The sequence below is a fragment of the Puntigrus tetrazona genome, chromosome 20 (genome assembly GCF_018831695.1).
Source record: "Puntigrus tetrazona isolate hp1 chromosome 20, ASM1883169v1, whole genome shotgun sequence".
Classification (NCBI taxonomy): domain Eukaryota; kingdom Metazoa; phylum Chordata; class Actinopteri; order Cypriniformes; family Cyprinidae; genus Puntigrus; species Puntigrus tetrazona.
In genome coordinates this window covers 25,212,616-25,223,536 of record NC_056718.1, presented here as the reverse complement: position 1 = coordinate 25,223,536, position 10,921 = coordinate 25,212,616, and the positions used below count along the sequence as shown (strand labels likewise).

The 10,921-nt window shown below is 41.9% G+C and overlaps 1 protein-coding gene across 1 annotated transcript; it reads left to right on the top strand.

Annotated features, from left to right (window-relative positions):
• Positions 1–456: 456 nt before the first annotated feature.
• Positions 457–10,731, top strand: gata4 (GATA binding protein 4). The gene is made up of 6 exons (XM_043219886.1): positions 457–1,105; positions 5,231–5,397; positions 6,344–6,469; positions 6,579–6,660; positions 6,741–6,862; positions 9,375–10,731. The coding sequence occupies exons 1-6, from the start codon at positions 589–591 to the stop codon at positions 9,495–9,497; spliced, it is 1,137 nt and encodes a 378-aa protein (XP_043075821.1). The 5' UTR covers positions 457–588; the 3' UTR covers positions 9,498–10,731.
• Positions 10,732–10,921: the final 190 nt, after the last annotated feature.

Below are 10,921 nucleotides of genomic sequence, written 5' to 3'. Positions count from 1 at the left end.
ATTTATTATTATTGTATAGTTTTTTCTTTATTTGTATTATATTATAATTTATTTGTTCATTTATTATTAATGAGTGTATTTGTTGCGTTCTTCAAAGAACACACACACACACACACACACACACACACACACACACACACACATATATATATATATATATATATATATATATATATATATATATATATATATATATATATATATATATAAGCATATTTAGTTAATTTAAATCCTAATGCACGCGCACAAATAAAGACTACAGAGCTATCTCAAAGATCTCCAGAGCGCAGATAGTTTGGCAAATCTGCAGCGAAATGCCATTATTGCAGCTTGAACCGATTCGGTTTGCGTCCCGGGCCCGTTTTGCATGCGTGACGCAGACACGGCGGGAACCCGTTCCGGTGAACGAGGTCGGTGACCCGAGCGCGACGGAGATGCGGCGCACTGGAGGCGGAGAGACTGGGAGGAGTGAGACCGTCCGCCCTCATCATCCCCTGCGCGGTCGGGTCAAGCGGAGGGCGCAGGGTGAACTCAGCCCGGTCACACGCTCCGGTTCCTCGCGAGCGGAGCGCGCGCTCAGCCGCGGACATGTATCAGGGAGTAGCGATGAGCGCCAACCACGGAGCCGCGTCCTACGAGCCCGGTTTCCTCCACAGCGCCGCCCCCGCCGCGGCTTCGCCGGTGTACGTGACGCCCGCCCGGGTCGCCCCGATGCTCCCGGCGCTGCCGTACCTCCAGACGCCGCCGCAGAGCAGCCCGGTGTCCGCGCACTCGGGCTGGCCGCACGCGGGCGCGGACGCGGTCGCCTCGTACAGCTCCGCCGGCGGCCAGCATCCCCCTCCGGTCTCCAGGTTCGCGTTCTCCGCGAGCCCTCCGTCGAGCTCCGGGGCCGCGACGGCGAGCTACTCCGGCCCGCTGAACATCTCCGCCGGCGGGAGGGAGCACTACGGGTCCCGCGGGCTGAGCGGATCCTATCACGGCGGATACCCGGCCTACGTGAGCCCCGGCTTGGGAAGCTCTTGGGCGGCGTCGCACTTTGACAGCTCGGTTCTGCACAGCCTCCAGAGCGGCGGAGCGGCCGGTGCAGCGCGGCACCACGGCTTAGGTGAGAGCTCGCGGGGATTTCAGGGTGCACTCCAAAAAATTGCTAAATTTCGCAACAACAACAAAAAATAAGTAAATAAAAAACAGGCGCTTTTTAAAACAAAAGCGCTTCGGTGGAAGCTACGGTTGCATGCATTTTTTTAACACCTTAAAAGCTTCTTTGCGGCCGAAGAAGGTTCCTCAGACGATAAAAAAGTAAGAGATGGTGAACTGGAACCGAAAACGGCATGCAAAACGCTAAAAAAAATTATTATCAAGTTATTTTGTTTTATTGCGGTTTTTTTTTTTTTTTTTTGCTTTGCCTGAAAAAGAGACGCGTAAGAGATTAAAAGTGTAGAGGTTTGGGCCTGATTTTAAAAAAAAGCATTCAAGTAAAGCCAAAGTCAAGCGTGCAGGTGATTCAGTGCATATAAACGCGTGAAGTTACCTCACACAAAGAGTCAAAGAAATACAAAAAAGCGTGTTTTTTTAAAATGTGCCACGCGTTTTAAAACGACACGGCGTTAAAGCGACAAACTAGGTGTTATTTTCTCATTTCTATTAAATGCATACTCTGTTTCTCATCTGCAACAGTCGATTCTCGGAGTGTTTTCGGAGCGTTTTTAAAGATAAAGCCGTCTTTCGGATCACTTATTGTTTTTTTAATGAACGTATTAATGTTAATAAATATCGGCTTATCATAAGCTGGCCTGTGTGTGTGTGTGTGTGTGTGTGTGTGTGTGTGTGTGTGTGTGTGTGCAGAAGAACATTAGGATTTCACTCTGATCGAAAAACAGAATTAAAATGTGAACGTAAACCGAACACAGCCTTTCTGCTGTATCACTGGGTTTGCTTTATTCTATTATTTCGATGGAAATTCGTTCGAGTTGAAGCTCGTTGTGTTTGTCACGCGGCAGCCGTGAAGTCAAACACGTGCTTTCCCTCTGATAGGTCAGTTAATAATTATAATAAAGGGAAAATAATAAAACAAATGATAAATAAAATAAAATAAAAGCCTTACAGTTAAACCGACGCCGATTTGCGTTGATTTTACTGTACATTTGTTGTTAAGCATTTTGCTTGTTTTTAATGTGTTTAATGTGTTTTTGAGAACATATGGGTAAAAACTACTAAATAATATTTTTCTAATATATATATATATAAAAAAAATAAATATTATTAAAATTATTTAAAAAAATTATAAATTAAATAAATATATATATATATATATATACATACATTTTTCTGTTCTATTTTTCGATATAAAACGCGACGCAGAAATATTTATATTTATTTTAAGGCACAATATTATTATTATCAGACCTATAATTGCTAAATAAACGATTAAGTTTTGTCCGCCGTGCACGAGGCTTCTGGTGATTATTACAAACATTTCACAGACTAAAATGAACAATATAATTAAAACAACAAAAAAGAAAAGACAGAGGCTATAAAATAGAAATTGAATTATAAAAACACATCCGTGATCTGTGCGCGTAACACAACTAATAAAGTCGATACAATCATTATTTTTAGATGATTATTAAAGAATCGCTATCGAAAATATAGCCTGTTTTTTTATATATATTTTGCTTGATTAAATTCAACATAGTATGAGTATAATTCCCGCTGACAACAAAAGGAGTGCAAGTACAAAAAAAACTGCTCATGTATGCATCTTTTATTTTAATTCATTAGCTTATATATTTATGGATTCATGCACTAGGAAACAATAACGATGTGCGCCACGTGAGCTTTTATTTGCACCGATATGACAAGGCTTTGATCAGCAAGCCCTTCTTATAGAGTTACGTCGCGCGTTTCGGAGGCAGATCGATCGTGTTCGCGCGAGACTTTCCGTTAAAGCTAATAACCGACGCGACCTTCGTCGTGACCCCGCGAGCGCGGAGATGGACTTTAAGCTTGCTTCGTCGTTTCGGGCTTCGTTGTCGTTTAAAGACGTTCTGGGCACGTTCCTGTTAGGTCGCGCAGACGTCCTCGTTCGTCATCATCACCGGAGCGTTCGGAACGCTGACGCAACGCGAACATTATTTCCGAACGGCATGTTTAGCTTCGCATTCTATTATTTTGCAAAATAAACGGAATTTGTATCATTACGCTTTCGAACGCTCTCTTAATATATTGTCCGGCGTGCGTGTCGTGCACGTGTTATTGCGCGTGCGCAAGGATGTTGTGCGTCTTGAGGATGTCGTTAAAGGTTGCATTTTTACGCATCTGTTTTATTTTGCACGCTTTTATGTTTGCAAATGTCCGTGTCGGTGCTTATTTTAAATTGGAAAAAAAAAAAAGCAATGCGACGCATCGCTAAAAATGAATTATGGAAATGAACGTGCATGCACTAATGCACAAAATACAAAAACAAGAAGGAAACACGATAATAAATAATAATAAGTTACACGTAAAAAAACAAAAAAACCGAAACTTTGCTGAATAACGTGTGTCTGTAGTAAAGTGTGTTGTGTTTGAAAGCCTGAAGCATGGCTCAGTAAGAGAGATGAATGATCACGTGTCCTCAGGGGCCCTGCTTCGGGCCCCTCAGGGCTTTCCACTGATAAAGAAGTCTTTCTGACAGCGCCTCCTGCTGACCCCAACGGTCTGGAAAACATTTTGTGCTCAAAGCCACTGTTTACTTTACGCTTTATTACTTTTGCATTGATTATTTTTAATCTAGATTTTTTTATTTTGCACTTTTTATTACTGCGGCATATTTTTCGGTGTTTGGAGAAAGTGTTGAGCTCTTCTTCATTTTTTATTTTATTTACCCCCTTTTTATTATTGCAGTAATATTTTACACTTTTAAACTAGTTTTTATGTTTTTTTTTTTATTCCAGCATTTGTTAAAATGCTTCATTTTGCACAGGTTTTTTTTTATTATTATTGCAGTCTTTTCAGTCTTTGCAGAACGGTTTTATTTTATTACTGCAGTGTATCTTTTTAGGTTCTTTTTTTTTAATCTTTATTTTATTTATTTATTTTTTATTATTTTGAGTGATTATTTAAATTATTTTTGAGTGATTATTTTCTATTTTCCAAATTATTTTTTTCCTGTATTATTTTCTATTAATGCATTTCTTAAAGTGATATATTCATGTTTTCACAGTTTTATTGTTGCATTTTTTTATTGTGAGCCTGCAGAATTTTATTTAAAAAAAAGTATGCTATTTTAATTATTACAGTGATGTTTATTTCTATTTTGCACTCTTTATTACTACACCTTTTTTTAGTTATTGCAGTTTGTGCAGTAATTATAACCCCAGACTCCTGGGTCTTTGTGGAAGATTCATTGAATATGTGTGTGTGTGTGTGTGTGTGTGTGTGTGTGTGTGTCTGTGTGTGTGTGTGTGTCTGTGTGTGTGTGTGTGTCTGTGTGTGTGTGTGTGTGTGTGTGTGTGTGTGTGTGTGTGTGTGTGTGTGTGTGTGTGTGTGTGTCTGTGTGTGTGTGTGTGTGTGTGTGTGTGTGTGTGTGTGTGTGTGTGTGTGTGTGTGTGTGTGTGTGTGTGTGTGTGTGTGTGTGTGTGTGTGTGTGTGTGTGTGTGTGTGTGTGTGTGTGTGTGTGTGTGTGTGTGTGTGTGTGTGTGTGTGTGTGTGTGTGTGTGTGTGTGTGTGTGTGTGTGTGTGTGTGTGTGTGTGTGTGTGTGTGTGTGTGTGTGTGTGTGTGTGTGTGTGTGTGTGTGTGTGTGTGTGTGTGTGTGTGTGTGTGTGTGTGTGTGTGTGTGTGTGTGTGTGTGTGTGTGTGTGTGTGTGTGTGTGTGTGTGTGTGTGTGTGTGTGTGTGTGTGTGTGTGTGTGTGTCTGTGTGCTGTGTGTGTGTGTGTGTGTGTGTGTGTGTGTGTCTGTGTGTGTGTGTGTGTGTCTGTGTGTGTGTGTCTGTGTGTGTGTGTGTGTGTGTGTGTGTGTGTGTGTGTGTGTGTGTGTGTGTGTGTGTGTGTGTGTGTGTGTGTGTGTGTGTGTGTGTGTGTGTGTGTGTGTGTGTGTGTGTGTGTGTGTGTGTGTGTGTGTGTGTGTGTGTGTCTGTGTGTGTGTGTGTCTGTGTGTGTCTGTGTGCGTGTGTGTATGTGTGTGTGTCTGTGTGTGTGTGTGTGTGTGTGTGTGTGTGTGTGTGTGTGTGTGTGTGTGTGTGGTCTCAGAGCTGCTGGATGATTTCGCTGAGGGTCGTGAGTGTGTGAACTGCGGGGCGATGTCCACTCCTCTGTGGCGGCGGGACGGGACGGGTCACTATCTGTGTAACGCCTGCGGTCTCTATCACAAGATGAACGGGATCAACCGGCCCCTCATCAAACCCCAGAGACGACTGGTGAGCACGTATAATACAGCATACAGTACAGGTCATTAAACACTCGTTTTCATGTTGTTGATGAGTGAAATCATTCAGAGCGTTTGCATCAACGTTATTTACTGACGATTTTCTATTTTCTTAATATTGCATTTTTTAAGTATTATTATTGCAGGGTTATTTTTCGTATCATTTTTAGATTTGTATCATTGCCGCTTTTTTTATTTTATGTTGTTTTTTAATTTTGCACTGCTAATTATTTCGGCATTTTTTTTGCACTAGTTTTGGGCCCTTCTTTTTGATTTTGCATTTCTTTTCATTATTGCTATTAAATGCATTTGATATTTATTATTTACTTTTTATTATTGAACAGTTTTTTCCATTTTGCGCTATTTTCATCATTGCAGTTTAGTTTTTATTTTCAGGGTTTGCACAGCGATTTTGTTTTTATTCTGCAGTGTTTTTATTAATTCAGTGTTTGAAACTATTTTTTTATTTTGCATTACTTTTTTACTGCAGACTTTATATATATATATATATATATATATATATATATATATATATATTTTTTTATTATTATTGTTAATTAATAATTTTTTTTTTTCTTTGTTGCAGTACTACTTTTTTTATTTTGCATTATTTTTTTACTGCAGTCTATATATATATATATATATATATATATATATATATATATATAATTTATAATTTTTTTATTTATATATATATATATATATATATATATATATATATATATATATATATATATATTATTAATTAATTAATTTATTTATTTTTATTTTTATTTATTTTTTTTATATATATATTTTTTTATTTTATTTTTTTCATTGTTGCAGTACTACTTTTTTTTTATTTTGCAATGTTTTTAGTCTTTCCAGCATTGATGTTGCATTACTTATTGCAGTGTTTTAAGTCCGATTTGAAGGCTGTCTGTCTATCTCTCGGTCAGTCTGCGTCCAGACGGGTCGGTTTGTCCTGCACTAACTGTCAGACGACCACGACCACTCTCTGGAGACGAAACGCAGAAGGAGAGCCGGTCTGTAACGCCTGCGGACTCTACATGAAACTCCACGGGGTGAGACAGCATCTAGCGCTCTCTTATTAGCGCACTTCACACCTTAGGTCCGTTTACATGAAGGAGCTCAGTAGAAGCAGATGGAGTCAGGATCTGCTCTTGTGTTCAGGTTCCTCGTCCTCTGGCCATGAAGAAGGAGGGCATTCAGACCCGCAAACGCAAACCGAAGAACATCGGCAAGTCCAAACCCGGTGAGTGCTGACTCTTCATCCTTCAGAGGTTAGGCATCAGAGTCCGTGATTGTGACCTTTGACCTGTGTGTGATTCGAAGGGTCATCTGAAGGTCAGACGCCGTCCGGAGCTTTGAGCTCCAGTCCCTCAGAAGAAGCTCGACCCATAAAGACAGAGCCGGAGACAGCATCTCTATACACACACCACAACATGAACACAGCGGTGAGAGAACACACACACACACACACACACACACACACACACACACACACACACACACCACAACATGAACACAGCGGTGAGAGAACACACACACACACACACACACACACACACCACAACATGAACACAGCGGTGAGAGAACACACACACACACACACACACACACACCACAACATGAACACAGCGGAGAGACACACACACACACACACACACACCACAACATGAACACAGCGGTGAGAGAACACACACACACACACACACACACACACAACATGAACACAGCGGTGAGAGAACACACACACACACACACACACACACACACCACAACATGAACACAGCGGTGAGAGAACACACACACACACACACACACACACACACACACACACACACAACATGAACACAGAACACAGCGGTGAGAGAACACACACACACACACACACACACACACCACAACATGAACACAGCGGTGAGACACACACACACACACACACACACACCACAACATGAACACAGCGGTGAGACACACACACACACACACACACACACACACACACACACACACACACACACAACATACACACACACACACACACACACACACACACACACATGAACACAGCGGTGAGAGAACACACACACACACACACACACACACACACGGTGAGAGAACACACACACACACACACACACACACACACACACACACACACACACAGCGGTGACACACACACACACACACACACACACAACATGAACACAGCGGTGAGAGAACACACACACACACACACACCACAACATGAACACAGCGGTGAGAGAACACACACACACACACACACACACACACCACAACATGAACACAGCGGTGAGAGACACACACACACACACACACACACACAACATGAACACAGCGGTGAGAGACACACACACACACACACACACACACACACTCACACACACACACACAACACACACACAACATGACACACACACACACACACACACACAGTGAACACACAGACACACACACACACACACACACACACAGCACACACACACACACACACACACACACACATGAACACACACACACACACACACACACACACACACACACACACACACACACACACACACACACACACACACACACACACACACACACACACACACACACACACACACACACACACACACCACACACAGCGGTGAGAGAACACACACACACACACACACACACACACACACACAGCGGTGAGAGAACACACACACACACACTCACACACACACACACACACACACACACACACACACACACACACACACACACACACACACACACACACACACACACACACACAACATGAACACACACACACACACACACACACACACACACACACACACACACACCACAACATGAACACAGCGTGAGAGAGAACACACACACACACACACACACACACACACACACACACACCACAACATGAACACAGCGGTGAGAGACACACACACACACACACACACACACACACACACACACACACACACACACACACACACACCACAACATGAACACAGCGGTGAGAGAACACACACACACACACACACACACACACACACACACACACAACATGAACACTGAGAGAACACACACACACACACACACACACACACACACACACACACACACACCACACACACACACACAGAGAACACACACACACACACCACAACATGAACACAGCGTGAGAGAACACACACACACACACACACACAACATGAACACAGCGTGTGAGAGACACACACACACACACACACACACACACACACACACACACACACACACACACACACACACACACACACACACACACAACATGAACACACACACACACACACACACACACACACATGAACACACACACACACACACACACACACACACACACACACACACACACACACACCACAACATGAACACAGCGGTGAGAGAACACACACACACACACTCACTCACACACACATACACACACACACACACACACACACACACACACACGTGTGAGAGAACACACACACACACACACACACACAACACACACACACACACACACACACACACACAACACACAGCACACACACACACACACACACACCACAACATGAACACACGTGAGAGAACACACACACACACACACACACACACACAACACAGCGGTGAGAGAACACACACACACACACACACACACACACATGAACACAGCGGTGAGACACACACACACACACACACACACACACACAGCACACACACACACACACACACACACACACACACACACACACACACACACACACACACACACACACTCACACACACACACACACACACACACACTCACACACTCACACACACACAGTTCATTTATTTAATGCTTCTAAAGTAACTCTTATGAAGAAAAAGTGTTTCATCCCAAGCTCACAGTAACGCGAGATCTTTCCTTCGTCCATCCAGGTCTCCGTGTTTCCGCCGTACACACACACACACACACCAGTCTCAAGCTCTGCTCTCAAGCTTTCTCCGAGCGGATCTTCCAGCTCCAAAAGCGAGGTGTGGAACAGCCTGATCCTGGCATGAGAAGAAGCGAGGTCCTCGTGATGAGAGCGTCACTCCAGAGACGAAACCAAGACGCACAAATCTCTGTGGAAAGACACTGTACGTCCAGTGAGACCCGAGAACCAAAGCAGGAACCCTTCGGTCCCAGAAGATCACGAGAACCTCACATAACCGGAGTGTTCCGGATCACGGCCTGATGGACTCGTAGCATGTGCTTCACTCATCTTTAAGACTTTTTTTTCATCTCTTTTAAACCGCTGGAGTGGCATTCAGTTGCTGTAAATAAACGTGTTAGAGCTATAGTTCACGCAAAAATTAAATTTTGCTTCTCGGCAATGGAAGTGGATGGGTGCCGTCAGAAAGACAAAACACCAAACTAATCCAGCATTAAGCATTTTTTCATCTAAAACACATAATCCATAATAACCGATGAACTGGATTACTCTGATGCTTTCGGGCGCTTTTTTGCATTCTGACGGCACCCATCCGCACGCATTACCGAGACACATTTCTACAGATCACCTTGGATGTAATTTTTGGGTGAACCGTTTCTTTTTCCCGCAGGAAAACAGCACACATGGATGAAAACGTTAACTTTTCCCTCTTCAGAAGCCCGTAGCACTCCTGCTGTATTTCAATGCATAATTCTTTTTATTTTTTCTCACACTATATCTGCAGGGATGCATTTATTTAGTTTTTTATTTAATGAACATTATTGGTTATTCCTGCTCACGTTTCACCTGACCTTTGTTTGCGAAAAATTCTAATTCGGGCTTGTTTTGCGATTTCGGTTCTGTCAGGACTGTCGAGTTGACCAGAAATCTTCCTGTATAGAATTTTTTTTTTTTTTTAAATAACCCTCCACCACAAATTTCACTTCCTGTTCAAATCTATGAAAATCCCCTTTTAGCCGCAGCCGAGCTCCTTTAATTTGACCCTAATTTCTAAATGCATTTTTATATTTATTTCTATATAGAAAGAAGGATTACGGTTCGCATTATAGACTAAACCTTGTTAAAGTTACTCTTTGGACTGTGAAGAGGATAGAAAGTCCACGTGTAATTCGTTTCTTGTAGCAGCATCCTATAATATTACATGTATATAACTGTATGCACGCAAAACAACTCACTCCACGTTTAACTTCTATGTGGAAATTAAACTGTTTGTCATTTCAGATTCAACTTTATTCTTTCACGGAGAACAAAGTAACAAACTCAAAAAACAATGTAGCAATTAAAAACAGCTGCCCTAATTATTTTTATTTGTTTTATTTGACCGATCATAACGATAACGATAACTATTAGTGAACAAAGTATTTTGTCTTCCGCTTTATGGAACGCTTTCAGGATAAATTCTGATTGGCTGTCAATATTTTCCTATTATTCGGTCAAAAATAAATAAAAACAAATAAATAAATAATAATAAAAAAAAAAAAAAAAAAATAT

Excerpts from the sequence above, each read along its gene's own strand:
- gata4 (XM_043219886.1), top strand. The coding sequence starts at position 589 with ATGTATCAGGGAGTAGCGATGAGCGCCAACCACGGAGCCGCGTCCTAC. Across the intron at positions 6,470-6,578 it reads TCTACATGAAACTCCACGGG|GTTCCTCGTCCTCTGGCCAT; the intron begins GTGAGACAGCAT and ends TCTTGTGTTCAG. Across the intron at positions 6,661-6,740 it reads CATCGGCAAGTCCAAACCCG|GGTCATCTGAAGGTCAGACG; the intron begins GTGAGTGCTGAC and ends TGTGATTCGAAG.